This window comes from Vanessa atalanta, chromosome 22 (genome assembly GCF_905147765.1).
Source record: "Vanessa atalanta chromosome 22, ilVanAtal1.2, whole genome shotgun sequence".
Lineage (NCBI taxonomy): Eukaryota > Metazoa > Arthropoda > Insecta > Lepidoptera > Nymphalidae > Vanessa > Vanessa atalanta.
Window position 1 is genome coordinate 63,513 of NC_061892.1, and position 19,517 is coordinate 83,029.

At 37.1% G+C, this 19,517-nt stretch overlaps 3 protein-coding genes across 9 annotated transcripts; 2 read left to right on the forward strand and 1 right to left on the reverse strand.

The window, feature by feature from the left end:
• The first annotated feature begins 424 nt into the window (after nucleotides 1–424).
• On the forward strand, nucleotides 425–2,564 carry LOC125072749 (outer dense fiber protein 3-like). Its single transcript, XM_047683432.1, has 5 exons — nucleotides 425–517; nucleotides 709–910; nucleotides 1,239–1,517; nucleotides 1,921–2,023; nucleotides 2,235–2,564. Exons 1-5 carry the CDS (start codon nucleotides 496–498, stop codon nucleotides 2,319–2,321), a joined length of 693 nt encoding a protein of 230 aa, XP_047539388.1. The 5' UTR covers nucleotides 425–495; the 3' UTR covers nucleotides 2,322–2,564.
• A 37-nt stretch (nucleotides 2,565–2,601) lies between these two features.
• Nucleotides 2,602–3,779, reverse strand: LOC125072731 (39S ribosomal protein L54, mitochondrial). The gene is made up of 3 exons (XM_047683412.1): nucleotides 3,572–3,779; nucleotides 3,029–3,174; nucleotides 2,602–2,922 (listed from the first exon to the last, which is right to left on the reverse strand). Exons 1-3 carry the CDS (start codon nucleotides 3,726–3,728, stop codon nucleotides 2,761–2,763), a joined length of 465 nt encoding a protein of 154 aa, XP_047539368.1. The 5' UTR covers nucleotides 3,729–3,779; the 3' UTR covers nucleotides 2,602–2,760.
• A 409-nt stretch (nucleotides 3,780–4,188) lies between these two features.
• Nucleotides 4,189–17,000, forward strand: LOC125072561 (nematocyst expressed protein 4-like). Of its 7 annotated transcripts, XM_047683184.1 has the most exons (7): nucleotides 4,189–4,560; nucleotides 6,816–6,942; nucleotides 8,343–8,420; nucleotides 8,920–9,162; nucleotides 9,268–9,306; nucleotides 13,893–13,982; nucleotides 14,022–17,000. In XM_047683184.1, the coding sequence occupies exons 1-6, from the start codon at nucleotides 4,510–4,512 to the stop codon at nucleotides 13,964–13,966; spliced, it is 612 nt and encodes a 203-aa protein (XP_047539140.1). In that variant the 5' UTR covers nucleotides 4,189–4,509; the 3' UTR covers nucleotides 13,967–13,982; nucleotides 14,022–17,000. The 7 variants fall into 7 exon arrangements, with proteins under 7 accessions (XP_047539140.1, XP_047539139.1, XP_047539142.1 ...); XM_047683183.1 differs by having other exon boundaries at nucleotides 13,893–17,000; XM_047683186.1 differs by lacking the exon at nucleotides 9,268–9,306.
• Nucleotides 17,001–19,517: the final 2,517 nt, after the last annotated feature.

Genomic DNA, 19,517 nt, shown 5'->3' on the forward strand with positions numbered 1-19,517 from the left:
AGTCGCTAAACTAGAATATTCGCGTCGGCGAACGTCCTGTGGCCAGGCTGTTAGGTTTAACTTCAGTAGTTCGCAATTTATACGAAAGAAAAATAAAATCATGACAGGAAAAAGCATCGGCAGGACACTGACCGTGTTAAGAAACGACATCAGGAGAGGACACAATTATAGGGTCAAGAAAATTAAGGTTGAAATTTTGAAATCTGTGGGTCGCTGTAAAGGGTAGAAAATGCATATTGGGTACACGCTTCACGTATGTATACAAGCTTATTATCTCTACTGCTATAATATTATTTTTTATAAAATATGGCAAAATTATTAATCAAACACAATTAGTAAAAGATTAAAACCTTTTTATATAAAGTTATTCCAAATTTAAAAGGTACAACCTAAGACAGCATCATAAATTGACGAGTAACGTCAACATTACGTCGCTGCAGATGTAACGAAATTTTAGTGTATTGTACTCAAAACAAATATAATTTACCACTCAAAATGGCTTGCAAAAAACCCTTAGGTGAGCTGGATACTAAATATAAGTTATTTAAAAGTCAATATATAACTAACACCCTAACATATAACATAACTAACATCAAATGACACTTATTTTCTGTTAAATGATGCTGCTAAACAGCACTCCATAAGAAAATCTTAAATATTTACCTTATTATTATTAATAAATTCTCCCGTGCCATTCGGTAACAACAGGGCCCGGTCCGGGCGCGTACAAACTGCCAACAACGGTGGGGTTCCCATCCCACGACCCTTCTCGTTATCGAAACCCAATGTTCTCTTTTGGGACCAACGCTGGATTCAGAGTGAAGCAGCTCGGTCCCGGACCGGCGTACCGCATCGACCGGATTACTCGAGAGGGACTGATGTCATCACCGGCTTGGAGCTTCGGGGCACGGTAAAAGGAAAATCACAAATGCTAAAATATGTTAAATATGTGTGTTAATTTATGTTAAGAGCCGAGATGGCCCACTGGCACACACAACGGAATTTTAAAACTTTAAAAAATTTAAATGTAGACTCTTGTCTTATCTTCTTGTTGATTAAAAGAAATGTAACATTTAATCATGTGTGTTTGTTGTTGTTGATGTTGGCGATCGTGAAATAATGCTTTACAAGTAGATTAACTGTGGTGTAAATTCTCAATTAGTAAGCGTAATGGAAATAGTTATAAAGTGTAAAGTATGATGACACAGGTAAAGAACGCCTACTAATATCACACACAGGTTTCCCACCCGCGCAACGATGCGAACCCCCGGACCTGGCGCGCACGCTCCGGAGCGCTGTCCGCCGACGCGCGAGCCCCGTGCGCCGCAATACTCGATGGGTGCCCGTCTCGGCTTTGCGCTCAAGCGGCCAGGCCCTGCATCTAACGCTTACGCCTTGCGCCTCGGGCCCGGAACCCCGGCGTATACGATGGGGGCCCGCGTCGGTTTCAATCTTAAGGCGAAATCTCCGGGACCCGCTGTCTATTTTCAGAGAGACGCTGATGTGTATAAAACAAGGTTAATATAGATATAACTGCTCGATAACAAACATAGTAGAAAAAATATATTTAAGAAGTATGGTTAGCTCATAGTTAGAAACTTATTGTAACTCATTTAGACCGTCTGGAAGAGATCCCTATTTGAGAGAATTTACCTTGGCCTTTGCACATATTTTTAGAATACAGTATAGTACAGTATTTTATTATCTGTTGTACACTTAGGCATTTTTGTATTGCAAGTTGGGTTAAAACTAACTATAATGCCTCGGAAAACAGGTAAAGCCGATGGTCCTGCTGCTACTTATCTGGCCGTGTCGTGTTGTCATCCTAGAGAGATATGAGAATGACAGAGCGAGATCACTTTCAAAAACTAATACTATATATTTAAATTCATGCTTGTTTATAAAGAGACATTCGCTCAGGTCCCCGCGCTACACGCTGGGCGCGCGGGCAGAGGGCGCGGGGCGCGCCACACGCACTCCCGGCCCCGCCGCCTACCCGCCTAACCTCTACAATACCAAGAAGGTCACTTCTACTTGTTTGAATTCTAATCGATAAATGCCTAGTGATATATAGCTTGCTAGTTTGACATTAGATTCACTACTGGGGCGTATTGCAAAACCAATAAGTACTTTTCTTTTTAGGAAATTAATGATGTATTTTATATGTCTGTTTTCCAGTAGCGATCTATGTGATTCTTCCGTCTTAACGTCTATTACTTCGTATGACATTGCAGAATCCCTATTCGTACTCGTTCGGCACGAAGCACGGCGACTACGCGCCGCCCATGATCATTAAGGAGGACACTATGGACTGTCTGTGATAAGATGTATGATGGAACAATGCCAGTTATGAGTTGGATGAAATAACAGCACCTTAGCAGTTTTCTTCAGACAAACTACTTGTATAGTTGTTATGTAACTTTATTGTAAACTAACTTTTTTTTTTAAACTGTAATCATTGTAAGTTTTAAATGAATGTGTACTTTTTGTTAAGAAGAAAAATTCAGTAATGTTAATTTCTAACAATGACTTTCCGAGATCTATGTTTTTGTATTTTGGTGAGGTAAACATGTTTTTTTAAAAAAATGAAAAATATAGTCCTAAAGTCAACATCTTTATTTACTACTTAACACTAATCTTAAAATAACTAATCTGTTATTTTAGATTTAATTTGAAAAAAATTAAAACAAAAGAATTATATAATAGAAGTTTATAAGTCTCTCACAGACACAATCAATTTCATTAAGCATTTTTTGGCCACTAGAACTTGCGCATAGAACGTAGACGATTATTCCTACGCATGCCAGCAGCGCGCACTCGCAGCCAGTACTGCTTGGTGTTTGGGTCTAGTTCCTCTATACTTGGAGGTTTGCCAGTATGTAGATTCCACAACCAGTCTGGATACTCGCTGTCTTCCTTTAGCTGAAATCATGAATTTAAATAATAGTTTATGTTTTCAAGAAGAGGCATAACTTGCAGATGGTTGATTTACTCTAGACAATAATCTAATATAGTAATCTTAAATCACCTTAACATCCTCTCCAGTGATGTAAATGTTAGATCCACACACATAATTGACCAATTTTTCTGGATCTGTCTCCACCGGTAGTTCTTTCTTTTCCATTGCTCCGAGTTTACCTAGTTTTTTCTTTCCTTTACCCAAGCCCAGCACACCTGGTAAATTTTAACAATACTTAAAAATAAACTCATTTTTTGCATTGAATAGCATAACATTTTAGACATTACTTTGACATTATAATATAACACAAAGTATATCTGTGTGGAAGCAAAACAGCTGATGTGTGGTGAAACCTCTTTGTTAGACATCAAATACTTGGTAATACTGGACTTCCTGAAGGGCCAGTAAGTCAGTTAGAGACAAACAATTAAGCAGAGTTGGTAACATTATGCCTAAAGGTATTGATCACTCGTCTGATGGCCTATTTCGTCATATACATTTGGTAATTGATTTTCAAATGTAGATTTCAAATTTTCCAGAATTAATGTGATGTAATCGTGAACTCACGTCCATATGTGTATTAACTATTTGAAGTTAGTGATGAAAATATACCTCCGGCCGCAGTTGTAGTTTTCTTAACAGCATAATATGTTACGTCTGTGTGAATTTTTTCATAGCAAGTTTTATTTATGCTTGCTATGTGAGGTTGGAAAACTGTCCGAGGTACTACACCTATTGTTTTTTGTAAAATATAACAAATTTTCGACATTATGAGTTATGAAACCGATTTTTAGGTTATTTATTTTGACAATTGATTATATTGATATATTGCTGTTGACAACGACATTTTCCTGTGTTGTACTATCAAACAACATAAAAAAAAATAAAGTTATGATTAATTTAATTAAGAGTTTCGTTTTATACTAAAGTATAAAATGGAATTCTTAAAGATATAATATACAAGGGTAATATAAATATTACTCTTGTATATTACCTATTTTATAAATATTTGAAATAAATTTTGATTAACAAAACACCATGCATCATACATCGTTTACTATAATATGGACAATCCTAATGGCTGTCATTTCGTTAACAGCACAAATGGATTGGCGAATTTAATTTTTGCGGCAGCGAATTTTACTCTCAGATTTGACAGCATTTGTCAACAAAATGACAAATTTGACAATTGGCAATCAGTGGAGCGCCACTTACTACTTGGTAAATTGTAGTCTGTAGATTGATCTTATTCGAATTTCAGCATTTATATAGTGTAAATAAATAAAGATAAATCACTGTTAACTAAAAAACCTATTTAAGCACAAGTAATTAGAGCACTATGAGTTAATAATTATACGTAATTAAAAAGAAATAGTTTTTGGTGGGTCTTTAACATTTGCGGTAAATACCCGTTTTCAAATGTGAGTCATACAAATTTATATTATGAAACAAATTATATTTATAATTTGTAGTTTTCCCTCCGTATCGTAAATCGTTTAGTATAATGTGAGTCTTGGAATCAATTACTCGTACACAGTAAATAATATATTATGTTTGATTCTGAAGAAGAATACGACGAGGAACTCGAAAATTTTTTTAAAGTGAGTCTTGTGTGTTGATTTCAAAGCTTGTTATCAGATATTCTAAATATGACAAATAGCTTGTGTTCGGCTGTCAGTGCGGTGGCAGTCCCCAGTTTGTTGGGTTCTATGATCGAAAATAACAAGTATCTCAGTCCTGGCCTTCACTGCATTTATATGGTGGTTGTGACGCGACTTAGTGCCACTTTATTGTGTATTGTTTAATAATGTGTTAACCTCATTTAGTGAATTGACCTTGACGCAAGGCTAGCAGTGCTTGAGAATTCCTCACAGGTAGAGGTAGATAGTAACTAACTTCTGAATTTATAAACCTTATTAAACTCTTATCTTTAACCATTATTTATATTATTAATGTACTTAATTTATAGCTAAATTCTAAACCCTTACCAAATTACAATACTCACTGGTATTATAATCTTAGTCACGTCTAAATCATACATGAAAAAAAAAAACATTTTCAAGCATATATTGTTGTGTTATAAATGTATTTATATTTGAAAATGTTTTAAGATTTTTTTGATATATACTATTTATGTGTGGTGCTAGAAAGAAGTAATACATTCACCTTATTGAGTTAAGATTTCCATGTACATCAGAATCAGCCCTATTTTAAATATTTTAATCTCTTTATATTTCATATTCTAGTTGTTCTAGTAGGTAGCACCGACAAATACAATTACTAAAAAAATTATTTTCCTTGTCTTACAATAATGTAAAGATTGAGGAAGTCATAAAAGAGCTGTTATGTTAGTCTCGTTGTGACCTTAGCTACTTTCTAACAACACGAAGAGGTTAAGCATATTATTAATAATCATATTCATATCTAGACTATGTGAATATAGTTAACTACTGTAGACCTTTATAGGTGTACATATTTATAGGGTACATATTTTTTAAACAGAATTCTATTAATTCTAATTTTTACCATGTATTAGTTGGTTTTACTGAATAGTTTAGAAAGAATATATACAAAAATGTTATGTGATGATCATAGTCAGCTTAGTTTTATCACAGAGACTTCATTATATTAATTAAAAAGTTAAAATTAAAATAATTCTCTTAAATACATCTCAATAATGTGTTCATGTATTTTTCAAACGAGCAGTCATGAAGCAAACAACTGCCTTTATCTAGAGCAGTTCTAATGTTATCAAATGTTGGTTTTTATAACTTTATATAATGTGAGTCAGCATTTACAGTATGTACCTACTAAACACTAGTGGTGCTATGTAGCATTATCAAGCAATCTATTTCCCAACATTTTGTTTGAGTTGAATCATGAAATGAGAACTATCTGGTTCTGTTTATATGTGATTAGCTGGAAATTAAAAAGCATGTTGCTCCTACCCCCCTATAAATCATAAATGTGAGGGAACACCAAAAATATTTTTCGATATTTTAATTATATTTAAATAACTTCTGCTTCTGTTTGAGTTCTCATCAGACAACTCTTATCATCACTAAATAGTTATGGTAGTGTTAGTAATATAAAAGATGTAATGTCCAACAGGCATCCGCGCCCTAAACTTGGGTACTAATAAAAACTGATATTTGTTTGTTTTATTTTTGTAGCAATTAATATTCATTTATTATTATTTTAAGTAATGGAGCATTCTTATCATTTGAAATAAATATCAAGTATTATTATGGATAGAGCCGAGATGGTCAGAACACGCTGCATCACGCGCGTTACACGTACGAGATTTCACCAAGTCAAATACAAAAACATCGCATCACCCAAATTGCAATTAGTGTAAAATGGAGGCCCTAGCTCTCCTTCGGTACAGTATACAGCCTGTTCCAATCGAAGGCGTATAGCGAAACAAAGCTGAGATTTATTTATTCCTTGCGATTTATTTCAGTTCTTTATTCATATACTATATATTTATTTATGTGACAACAACTCTACTTAAGTACTTATATTCACTTTAACTTTACTTCAAAAGTTTTCGTTTACAGCTTCAGTGACATTAGAAACACAATTTTTTCGCGAATCCATAATGTCTAGTATTTATTCAAACTCTCGACCAATGATATCACGTCTATTCGATGTCAAATGTTGTTTATTTGACTTACTCCTCTAGTAGTTGGAGCAGGCTACATGCTTATACAGCGATTTGAAACATCGTATGCGTTAGAAGGGTTATAAAACACCACGTTGGAACGCCGACGATTGAAAATATTGCGAAGATAAAGACAATAAAAAAAAGATAAGACAAAAAAATAAAGGTTTTTTATTAAAAATTCGTTGACAGATACACAATACATACCCAGATATGGATGTCAGGAGGATAGTGTACATCGTGATCGCAGTCGTGCTGCTGCTGCTGATAATAAGCTGCTGCCTGCGCCGGAAAAGGAATCGAGGCCGAGTGCTGACGCGTGAGTATTCGCAAGTTATCGATGTTAGATCAATTGACCGCTCGTCATCGGCGGGCAGACTTCAGAAGTGGGCAGTCACCACAAAATAAAATCTCTGTAGTTTCAGAAGGCTGCGACGTATTTATCTTGTGCGGTATCCGCGGTATCGCCTATTGTAACTGCGAGGAAAATCGCAATCGCTTATCGTCGACATTTAACAATTTGCTGAAATTGTTATTTACCTACAAACAGACGGCGCGGCGGACATATTTATAAATACAATAAGCGCAGCTGTGGTTATGTGTAGCATGTCGCTATGGCTTACAGGCCGCCTAGCGACGTATGACGTCACGGGATCGACCTGGTCGTCTCCACGCCTAGCGACAGATTTAAGCAATGCCAGTATTTTCTTGTGTTCTAATCTTATTGACAAACCAGTTGCTTATGTTTAAATATGTTATTATATTTGGATAACAAACTTGATTTCAATAATTTTTAGGCGCCTTCACAGACGATATACGGCTTTGAATTTACAAAACTTATTCCTTAATAATTCATGATTATTTTGGAAATTGTCTATTTTAGAAAGTGTGTCAATTTGTCGTACTTATATCCTATTTCTCATGATCCCTATAAGATTACAGCCATACATACGAGACCCCCTCCCCTCCTCCCTCTCTAATATCGAGCCTGCTAGCATAATGCATGTGACTTACCAATTTCATTTTGAATCAATTTTAAACAAGAAGCTATTGAAATTAAATCATAAAATGCAATTTTCCAGAATTGTATTAAACATACAGCTACCGCCGGTTCGAAATGTAAATTCCACCGAGAAGAACCGGCAAGACACTGTAGAATTTGAAATACAAAGTTATGTTAGTTAAATACAATCATATAATTATAATATATGTCCTGCACTGCACATACTCGGTGACTATAAGTATTAGCTCCCTTTTTTATCACCTATATAATCTTGTGTTGAATAATATGCCTTATTTATATATATTTTATAACAAACGGTATGGATTTAAGTTAAAAATATCTGCGAGATTCATTGACTTCGCGGGTTAAAAAGTAGCGTTATAAGCTTATTCTTACTTCTCGTTTTCATACAATGATTGTCACTGACTCTATCAAAGTGATCTATGTTATTGTGAATATTTTTAACATAATAACCAGTTATTACTGAGTAATGTATACTAGCATTTTTAGTATTATGTGCGTTTTTTCGTAAGTAGGCATTACGTCGAATACGGTTCAACAATTTGCACTACACACATAACCAAAAGGAGCCGAATATTCGAGGCATATCGACTTCAAATGGAAGTTTACTCGATCCCTCGGCCACTCACTTGCGATGTGTTTTAGTTGTTGACGTGCACACGTTTAGTTTTCTAATATAGTAATAAATGTCGCAGCGGCGCCCGCGCCCCCCGCGCCCCCCGCACCCGCGCCCGCGCCCTACCCGCAGCAGCAGTACGCCGCGCCCTACCCGGGTGAGTTTTGTTTACGGGAATAGCAGACTAACGTGCAGGAGGCTCATCCGATGGAAAGTGACACCGTCCCTTCATCAGCGACAGGTTCATAGCGGAGAGTGAAAAATATTGGTTTCCAACCGGAAGTTGCATGTTTAAATCCTGGGATGACTCACGGAGTTTAAAGGAATTGATTGTTTATAATTCATCTCATGTTGAGCGAAGAAGGAAAACTTCGTGTGGAAGTCGGCCTTTATATGGCGTATGGCATCCGCTACATCACAGCTCCTTCGAGCTTAGAAGTTACCACTACTTTTGAGAGACCAAGCTTACAACTCATGATCAGACGCAGCTGCTCAAGTGCTCACACTTGGCAAAAGAGCTGAAATAATAAACATTAGCTCAGTCGACTTACTTTATATGAACACATTTAGCGTGTTGTGTTACCTTATTATGCGGAGGTACTCCATGTATCACCCATTCTTTGAGTACTTTGTGTTTATAAAGAATCTTATTCCAGTGCCCGTAGTGACGGCGTACCCCGTCGCACAAGCTGCCAGCCCTTACCCCGCTCCGACCCCTTATGCCACAAACACCTCGCCCTATCCCCCTTACCCGACCGGGATGCCCGTGGCCACTCACCAGGCGGAGTCTCACACTGGACAGTACCCGCAGGGCTTCGCTCCGGGAGGATATCCCGCGGCTGGGGCGCCCTATCCCACTGCGAGCTATCCCTCCGCCCCGAGCGCTCCAGACGCTAACGGTAAGCTGAACATGCATAAACCGTACATGAAGATATTTATATGAGGATAAACAAACAGACGCGTGTGACTGTGATATTACGATTTAACACAATATTTTCCGACAGTTTTCTTCGGAATAGCAGCTCCCGGCTGGAACACGCAAGGTCGGTCGTAGAGTTCGCTTAGAGTTCTTTACTTGGGGTCTGACCGATTCTAACATCTAGTCATAAGCATTGGATAAATCTATAATTTGTATATAATCATTCGTTGTAAATATTTACTATGAAAATCGACGAAGTACGTTCTCTTATCTCTTTCACGTTTCTTTGACCTTGAACGACATAACCATAACGTGATTTAAATGAATCTGTATTCATTGTGAGAGTGAAAAAAATACGAATGTTAATACAAAAGTCGATTTCTTGGAGGACCTTGAAAAATAGATTTAAATTGGATATATGACGTTAAGTGTAATAGTGTTGTACGGTAAATACAGATTTATTAATCAAGATCTGTTTGTCGTGCATATAGCAGCATGGCGGAGCCATTTTATTCGCAATATAACTAACAACATGTCGGTCATTTCCTCAGACCGCGCCTACGTGTCAAATCCCAGTAAAGATAGGTATGCTCACTCACGAATGCGCTTCCGTGTTAAATCATCGGCGTGCATTAACAAATATTATCTAAATTGTATACTTTTGATGTAGAAACAAAGTTTTTACATTAGTCGTCTGACCGACACTGAGACATGTCATCTGATGCACGTCGCTATCTTACAGCGGAGCAGCCTCGCGAGTGAGCAGATCTGTAGCAGTAGTTCTAAATGTGTAAAGCAGTTGCACTTGTTGTCTTCGTCGTTTCGTAAAGGAACCGCTCTTATTAATACTGCAATATTATGTCTACAATAATGTAACGAAATTCCGACTCCAGGTGGATTTACTAGGTAGATGTGCACATGACTTCGGAAGTGCATATTTTCAATATTTTTTGTACAAATACATATAAGTTCTTGGTCTGCTTAGCGCCGGGGACATGTAACGCTATATAAAACAGTGTAAAGGCGCGCGTGTTATTATTCAATCAGCTCGTAGATGACAGCCTACCGTGGGAAGTGTCTCACTCGGGAAATGTCGGCAATCGACGCCATTTTGACACGTCGTGTATCCTATAAGTTTTATAATTATAATGATCACATTCTGACATTTTACACTCGTTTTAAATCTCGAGTCGGCTAATTAAAATATGTCTTGTTATTATTACTGCGTTCTTCTGTCGAGACATGCTCAGTAGTTGTCTGGAGAGACGACGACGCTGGCGCTTCCCGGGAAGCATTTAAAGTCAAATCGGACAAGAATGCACGAGCTGCTTGCGCCCACACTTGCGCACTGTAATGTTGAGTACATTTGCCGCCATGCCCGCCTTAGGCAGGAGAACATTATATAAAATACTGTAGGTATAAATATATTGTTCTCTTTTTCTAATTTTTTTCATGTGACGCATACCGGGAGCGCCTTTATTCTTTCACCGCGACATGAATTATATAAACAAAATGTATTATGTAGATGAATTATCACGTACTCAATACATGAAAATTCAGTGATTTTGAGATGTCAGCCCGAGCATGAATCGCAATAGTCGTCAGATTTAGGATTACGAACCACTGCGCCACGTCGTCTGTATATAATAATTAATGATCATATCAACTTAAAATTAGTTAAAGATTCATCTGCGTGAATAGTCTTTACTTACGAACGGAGCCGAGCGATCGGAATCGAGAGCTCGCGGAGCGTGCGGGGCTGCTGTTCTATGGAATTCGTATATTTTGTAATTATATCAAGCCTGTAGCACAAAAATATCATTATTACACTCAATTTAAATACAAACACAATTATAAAAGCCAAAGTTTACGGGGCTCGCAGGCTTGTCAAAGCAAAAATCTAAATAAAGAATTCAAGTAGGCTCATATAACCACTTTTAAAGCGTCATGTTACAGTGTTCAATTAAATGTAAAGTTACCACCGGAAAGTATTCTACCGATAAGAACCGTCGAGAAACTCAGTAGTTACTCTTTTCCACAATTTTAATTACAGAGTATGTCTGTAAAGTACAAATATTTTATTGTATATCCTGCCTAGGTATCAATAAATACTAAGTCCACGCTTTTTATCTTTGATATAATCTTGTATTGAGTGCCTGCATGCCTTATTTATCAGTGTGTTTTTATTATAAATGAAAAAGACGTTTCTTATCATTCGATACGTTGATATCGTTCGTCATATGTTAGCTCTAGTAGCTAACATATTTGCGTATTGCTGTACGACATGCGATCATATATGGACGCACATTTACTCCAGATATAAATTACGTACGGTATCAAATCGCTTGAAGGAAGAAAGTAACGCGAAAAGGTTTCTTCAAATCGCACCGGCGGCGGATCCTTAGATTAGCGCAAACAAACTCATAAAAGTGTAAATAAAAGATAAAGTCGATGTGCAGTCGCTGCTATCGCACTCGGCTTTTCCGAGATCACTTACTTGACCTTGTGTTGTGGATACAAAAGACGCCTTTATATGCTTATGGTCCGTCCGTTTGTGCGCACGTCACGCGGAAATCGCTTTAGCTTCTATCGAGTTATAGAAAGCGACGTAATGTAGTGATGTTTAGATACCCGAGGCTCTTGACTAACGGAAACATAATCTTCTGGTCTGGGTAGGTACCACATTCTCATCACCAATTTTACCGCCAATCGGTAATACTAAGTATTGTTAGTTTTCGGTTTTAAGGGTGAGTGAGTTAGTGTAATACAGGCATAGGGGAGTTAATTCCCAAGGAGACGATGGCAAAGGAATACCCTACCTACGTCATAAACTTCCGTAGCCTCGAAAATCAGTTCATAATAGAATAATAGTCGAGATTTTAAAATCTGATAAGCCTTATTATAATTGCATAAAGCCCAGTAGTAAGTGCAGTACGAGCCGTAACAATATGGCGGCTCGTATTATCGGATTAGGTTTCTGCCGACTGCGCGCAGCCCGTGACATTCGATTCATTGCTAACAATGCATGAAGTAATAGAGCATAACTCAGTCAGAGCAGGTCAGTGTTAAACAAAACTGACACAGCGGATCCAAAAAAAGACAAGTTCTGTAGACAACGCTGGGGGATTTTTTTTATGAATTCTTAGACTTTTATAGAGCTCTTACTAAAGATTATGATTTAAGATCTAAAGAATAATAACAAAGAAATTAACTAAACTCAGTATCTACAATCAGTATAACTAAACACGAACGATGAGGGTTCTGCTCTAGGTGCTCTAGGTCCCTCTTGCCGCCACCGGAGTTGTTCACTTACAATTTGCAATGCAAGACCATTGCAATAAAATTAAATATAATTTTGTAACCTGATGTAATTTCATTTAAAACATTTTCAAACGTGCTTAAACTTACTTAACGTTAAATTTGAAATATTTTGGAATTTGCTTTAGAAGTCGATTATATCGTGAAATTGGACATCGCATTTATTTTTAATTAAACGCCTGTGCAGTAATCGGCTAACGGCTAGGCTTATAAGTATAGTTTACTGATCGTTTATGGAATATTCTAAGTAACAAAAACTCACAAATGGTATTGTAATAAATAAGTAAAACGATAAACCGTGAAAATATATATTAATGTTACTGATACGATAAGTGTGCTATTAAACAAAAACTTGCAATCGGACACGTTACAAAGGCTCACCATAATTCGATAACTGTAATTTTATGTAATCAAGCAATAAATATAAAAAATATTGATTAAGAAAGATGATGTCCTTCTGCCCGATTCCGGCCGCGGCGACCGTGACCGGCGCGCTGGAAAGGTCGGCATCCGTCAGTGTGTGCGTAAGCACAAATGCACTCTTACTCTCATATTCCGAAAGAACGAGAAAGTAGTCTCAAAGCTATTAGACTCTTTTTGTTTGAGTTAGCAGACCTGAAAAATTCTCGGGCGAAATCTTCTCTGACCCTACGGGGGCTTAAGCTGCGGTCTGCAGCATTATAAGCTAGAAACTAGACCAACGAGTGTGCTGCATGCGTATGTTATATACAGTAAGGCCTTTGGAATGTTCTGTGGTGCGGTGTGCCACCTCGCCTGACTGCTCACAGCGAGATGTCACCGTTCGCCGGTGGCATTGTGCGCTGATCTTATCGTGCAGCAAAATAGTTGCATCACTTGACGAACAGATTACTGTATACGTTGTATTTACTTGCCCCGACGTGGGGTTTTCTGAACACGATTTACTATCACCGCAAATCTGTTAATTTATACAATAAAAGATATGAGGTAAATTTAAAACATATTTAATATTTAAAAATATACTAGTTTCTAGAGTTAATTGTATGTTTCTAGTGTTAATATATGTCTGTAATTGATACGCTAATACGCACACACATATCTGTATTATAATTATGCTATTCACCGATAAAGCTAAGAGACTATCTGTGAACTAATACACGACCTTTGAGTTACGACCGTGGCATCGGTTCCGATGTCATTGATGTCGTTTTGTGAAAATAATCATCAATGTTTTGTCGTGGCGTACCCATGAAAGCTTTTAAGAGTTGCAGAACACTTTAAATCCATTTTTAAAAATATATAATAATTAAAATAAATATGAGCATGTACAGCTTTAGTGTTCTGTTTAAGAAATTTGTGTTTATATTTCAGTCACCCAACAGTAAGTCAATAATGTGTCGTTCGCTGTTGCAGCGATGCCGCCGTCGTACGAGCAGGCGGTGTGCGCCAAGCCGCCGCCGCCGCACAACCCGTACGCGCCGCGCTAGGCGCGCACGCACACACGCGCACGCACGCGCACGCACACACGCAGCGAGCCACGCGGTGCGGACGCTATTCGACTTTAATTTTATTAACGTAGGAACATATCGAGGTGCGCGTTCTTATGTTAAGTCACTGCCTTCGAAAATATTATTTTTCATTTAAATGTTTCCATCATTCGATTGAGAAAAGATTTATAAATGGATGTTGGTCTCGTGCCATCTCAGACGGCAGCCACTCGCACTCTCCCTCTCTACCCTTTCACACGTATCCATACAGGTGCATCGCTTTCAATTATAACTTCGCTTTAGTAGGAATCGCAATTGTTAAAATAATTTCCCCAAATAATGGGCACGCTCGTTTGTGCGGCGACGCTGGCGTCATCGCTTAAAGTGTAACGAGGCATAATGACAGCGTAACGATAGAAATACTTGAAAGATTTAAATAAATTGGTGCGCTACACACTGGTGCGATTTGCTATAATTGATGCACGATCGACGTTGTGCAACCGCGAACTCATTACGTGAGAAATTAACGATACGAAATAATTGAGTTTTAATGTTGTTGCCGTCCGTACGGGCTGAGTACTTTCCCCATTTATGAATCTTTGCCACTATCGCGTTGTGTAATATTGTTGTAAAGTCTAATCACTGAACACATATATCGGTTCTATTGTATGTACCGGGTGCCATTTTATCTCTTATGTGATTACTGTCACCGAATAATGGTTACACTGAATTGCCTTTTATTGTATGGATAATAAAACATTATTCCTTTAATAACTACGATATTGATGTTGTTGTAAGAAAATATAGTTGTTATGATATTGTCTCTTTCGTATAGCTGTATAAAACTAGCACTAGAAAGAGACGACCATTTAGATCGTAAGTCCTTTTAATAATAATATAAGGCTAAGTACATTTAGATTTCGAGGCTGTTGGCTCAAATCGAACGATTTTATCTTCCGTAGTCGAAATGTGAACGCATTGTCTCGTCGTAGTTTTTCTTAGAATTGTTTACTAATTTATAAACTCATCGAGCGACACATTTAAAGTATATTAATTATTAAGTAGAACTATATTTGTGGTTTTTTCAAATAATGTCATTGGAATAACTTGAGAATTTATGTGTTTTTTTTCTAAAGCGAATGGAATAAGCAGGGTTATTTTGATTTTGTGTTTTTTTGACCACTTTCCGTAAAACTTTAAGCGAATTTGTGCAAACTTTATAAATGTTCGGTTTACTTGAACAAATTGTTTATAATAATAGTTCGTAAGACTGATATTTGATGAATGTCGTAGTATTATAGATTATTATTATTATATTAAAACGTCACACTTCTACGTCAGGCGAGATTATGGTGCGCTTTGTTTCCTAATAAACTAAGAATATATGATATATGTACTGTACATAATGTAGCGCAGCGCTCCAAACATTCCTCCCGTCTCATTAATAGATAATTATATGAAACACATTAATTCCGAGCGGCCGCCAGTTACCCCCCCCCCCCAGCGCGCCCACTCGGGGCGTCAAGTACGTTCGCGAACATTCGTACGTATATTACACTTTTCAAAATCAAAATATACTTTATTCAAGTAGGCCCTTGCAAGCTCTTTTGATCGTCACAAAATACAAAGTTACGTTAGTTAAATACAATTATTCACACATGTATGATATATCCTGCCTGAAAGTCAACAAGTTTTTTATCTTCAATCAATATATAAGTAGAATGAATGTTCTGTCCGGTCGTGTCGACGTGTTCATTTGATACAACGCTAGTCTGTCTGTGTAGCGGCTTGTTACGCACGCGACCACTCGTTACATACCCTCCTTTACATTTTATATAAGTAGCGTGTTATTTGTTATTCGTTTGAAGATGTATTATCTAAAAATGTTCGATATATTATATTTCATATAATTTAATGTAAGTTTAAACGTGTTTTTACTTCCGAAATGCTATTAAAATTTATATTTGTCGCCAATAATAAAATATTACTATTGCTCAGACATTTAAAATAATATAAATAAATCAAACGTATTATTATGGAATAGTCGTTGAAATTTATGTAATCATCCTACAAACCCACAGTTGCCAAAATATTTAATGTTAGATATCGCAGCTCGTGAGCAAGAGTGCTCTCAAATTATTCACAATCACCGAGTGGACAGATTGTCCCTCTTATCTAAAACATATCTCGGTTCGTTATCAGCGCCTTCATCTTCCTCCGTAGTGTTTACGATCTTAATACATATATTTTTTACCTAATTTAATAGCTTAGAGACTTGCGTCTGCGGTACAGCATAAGAACAGGACATAACGCCTCGAACCGCAGGCGGACATATACCTACATATAAAAGTAATTTTTGTAGACATTAAATAAATATTAAAAGTCAGTTAACAATGTTAAGCGAAGACGCGGGCGATGACTAACTCGATTGCTCATTACATTTGCTCGTTTTACCACAAACGCGGCGATCGCTGTCACGTGACAGGAATTTTAGACCAATCGGTATTGCTGTGAATGCGTCGTGTGTTGGTGTTCGGAAACGAGTGATCGTCGGTACAAACATCTGTGGTGTTACCAGATAGAAAATCGTACGAGCAACGTGCAGCAAACACCTCGTAAAAAAATAAGTACTAACCGGCATTATAAAATATTCTGTCTCCCTCAAACTTCCTCTATGAAATGTTGTAAACAATTTACCGATACTGGAAATTGTCGTTTATGAAAATATTGTCTGTATTTTTTGAGAATAAGGAATATGTGTCGCATCTAAATAATGTAACTCTATTATTATTGTTTAAAGTGTTACTAGTTGTTGACATTAAAGTCGCAGGATAGGTTTTATAATTTATGTTTCAGACACAGTATTGTATTTACAAGTTATAGTTCTAAAGATTCGTTACATGTCGTTCAAGTCTCGGCAGATGTTCGCCGCGCGACTTTAATGCGTACACTCGTAACAGATGGTGCATTTCTATTCCTCACTTCGATGACTGAGAGTTTATTTTGTATTTAAATTAAACCAGATTATCTTGAATGTAAGGCTTTTATTTGTAGTTATTGTGCTAACCCAGCCTGCCTCCCTTCCTAGTTCCCACAAATTCTATATCCCTTGACGTGGTCCTCATTTTCCTAACTTAAAAAAGTATTATGTCCAGCTTGTGAGTGGAGGGCCGCTGTCCTGTTGAGAGGTGTAAGTTATTCCACCTGTGTGCTCCAATGTGATTTGGTGAATGCATAATAAAATGAATCGCAGCAGTTGCTGAGAACTACGTGCAAAACACGACACGCGCCGCTGTCGACAGATCGGCGGTTGCTGCACGGACACCGAAACTTCAGCCGGTTTTATTCCATAAATAAGAACGTTTAAGATTTTGTTTATAGGCCCTCATTCACCAGTAAGCTCGTATGTAGCTCACCAGTAAACTGCAGAAGAGGAGAATTGACTAATTGAATGTTTTTTTTTTTTTATAAATAGAAGATCGTCTGTACTAATTATTGCGAAAGGACCTAGCTGTGTATGTTTGTTATCTCATCACGACTAAGTCTGAAGGCGCCTGGAGGCACCTCTCCAATGATGATGATGATAGTGGTAGCTTCACTTTAAAAAGTTTGTTAAATGACGAGTCAAAAGTGCTTGTAAAAGCCTACTTGAATAAAGTATATAATGATTTGATACAGTCTTGTACTACGGGAGAGACTGAGGAGATCGTCATTACATCGTACTTCATTTACGAGCTTATATTTTTTAATGTAAAAAATGTGAAGTATAGTACTTCAGCATAAATCTTGCACATCGATAAATATAAATCAAAACAATCGTATTCTACTGTAATTTAACTTGTTGCAAAACAATACTTGCAATGAATAACTATCGATAAGTTTAGACACGATGACGGCTATTTATGGGAAGAAAGGCAGTCGGGCAAATAGGCCACCTGATGACAAGTGGTCATCAAAGCCCGTAGTCATTGGCACCGGAAAAAAAACTTTGCTTACATCGCCAATGCACTACCAATCTTGTGCCTGTAGTTATATTGGCTCACTCACCCTTAAAACCGGAACACAACAATACCTGGTATTACTTGACGGTAGAATTTATAATTAATGTGTGTTACCTACCTAGACGGGCTTGCTCCAAGCCCTACTACCAAGTATAAAATACCATAATCCTAGCCGTGTAATGACTTATTTATATCTTGCCACGCTCACTTATTGTTTTGGATCTACTTCATAAATATTAATAACGGCGTTTCGAATGATTTCTTATTATGATATTATGAAATCACACAGCTCATTTTTCATCTCCGACCTAAATAAGTATTTTTTATTTTAATCAACAAATTACAAACTATTATTGTTGACCTAGTTTGGAATTACTTGGCTTCAGAATACTCTGTGACTCGCGAAATGTCTATTGTTTTACTTATGCAGGCAAGTTTTGTGACTCGTCCGTTAAATTATCGCGAACCCATATTTCATATTAATGTATATTGGCCTCTTATAGCGTTACGGGGTATATTTCATGAACGAATGAATGAATGAAATGGGATGAATTCTATGTAGATTTTTTTGGATACGCTTGATATATCTAAGAGCATTACAGTATAACCCCTTTAATACGATCACGCTTAATACGATTTCTCGCATAATACGCCGCTTTACGCCAGTCCCTGCAACTTGAGACATATTTTCATATATTTCTTAACGCTTAATACGATTCGTCATCCCGTTTAATACGCCCGCGCTTAGTATACGCGCCCGCTCTCGAGGCCAGCCGAGAGCGCTCTAACGGCGACGGCGAGGCGTAGCGATTTGACGTCGTTTTGGAAGAAGAAGAACCCGAGATACTGTAGGGTTTTCCGGGATATTCTTCCATTGATGACAATGTAGCACCGTACGAAATTCAATCAATTCAAGATCTTATTGAGAATGTGAATAACACACAAAACGATGTAAGTGATAATGATGAAGACGAAGATGAGTCAACTCCGGTTTTGTCAAACGCCCAGGCATTAGTAGCTATTAATGATTTAAGACGCTATGTTGCTTCTTTGGATGAAAGTGAAGACGCACTGCAAAAGTTGCATTATGTTGAAAATCTTTTAATTGCTAACGCATCAAAATCTTTCTGTGAAACCAAAATTTAAATAATGTATTGAATGAACAAAATACATAATAATATGTAGTACGTTCGTTTTATTTTCCCTATCCCGCATAATACGCTTTCTCGCTTAAGACGCGTTTTTGGTGGGGTCCCTGAGAAATCGTTTTAAGCGGGTTATACTGTATTTAGAGATTAATTTAAATTTACAATTATTTAATTATTAGTAAATATTAGCAGACAATAAAATTCGATTTAAATACGATAAAAACGTGGTAAGTATATACTTATTTTATGAATATTTCTACCTGTTCAAAAGAACTGAGATGGCCTAATAGAAGATGGTTAATCTTAACCGATGATTACAAATTCAAACTCTGACATGACGCATCTAATCTGATGCATGTGACGGTTGTTTATAAGCCACGTGTGTATCCATCAACCTGCATT

Bases quoted from the DNA above. Each gene is read 5' to 3' on its own strand.
- LOC125072749 (XM_047683432.1), top strand. From the start codon at position 496: ATGGCTTGCAAAAAACCCTTAG. The intron at 518-708 runs GTGAGCTGGATA...CGGTAACAACAG, and splicing joins GGCTTGCAAAAAACCCTTAG to GGCCCGGTCCGGGCGCGTAC. The intron at 1,518-1,920 runs GTTAATATAGAT...ACATTCGCTCAG, and splicing joins GCTGATGTGTATAAAACAAG to GTCCCCGCGCTACACGCTGG.
- LOC125072561 (XM_047683183.1), top strand. From the start codon at position 4,510: ATGTTTGATTCTGAAGAAGAATACGACGAGGAACTCGAAAATTTTTTT. The intron at 8,421-8,919 runs GTGAGTTTTGTT...ATCTTATTCCAG, and splicing joins GTACGCCGCGCCCTACCCGG to TGCCCGTAGTGACGGCGTAC. The intron at 9,163-9,267 runs GTAAGCTGAACA...ATTTTCCGACAG, and splicing joins GAGCGCTCCAGACGCTAACG to TTTTCTTCGGAATAGCAGCT.
- LOC125072731 (XM_047683412.1), bottom strand. From the start codon at position 3,728: ATGTCGAAAATTTGTTATATTTTACAAAAAACAATAGGTGTAGTACCT. The intron at 3,175-3,571 runs GTATATTTTCAT...AAAATTTACCAG, and splicing joins AACTACAACTGCGGCCGGAG to GTGTGCTGGGCTTGGGTAAA. The intron at 2,923-3,028 runs GTGATTTAAGAT...TCATGATTTCAG, and splicing joins TCACTGGAGAGGATGTTAAG to CTAAAGGAAGACAGCGAGTA.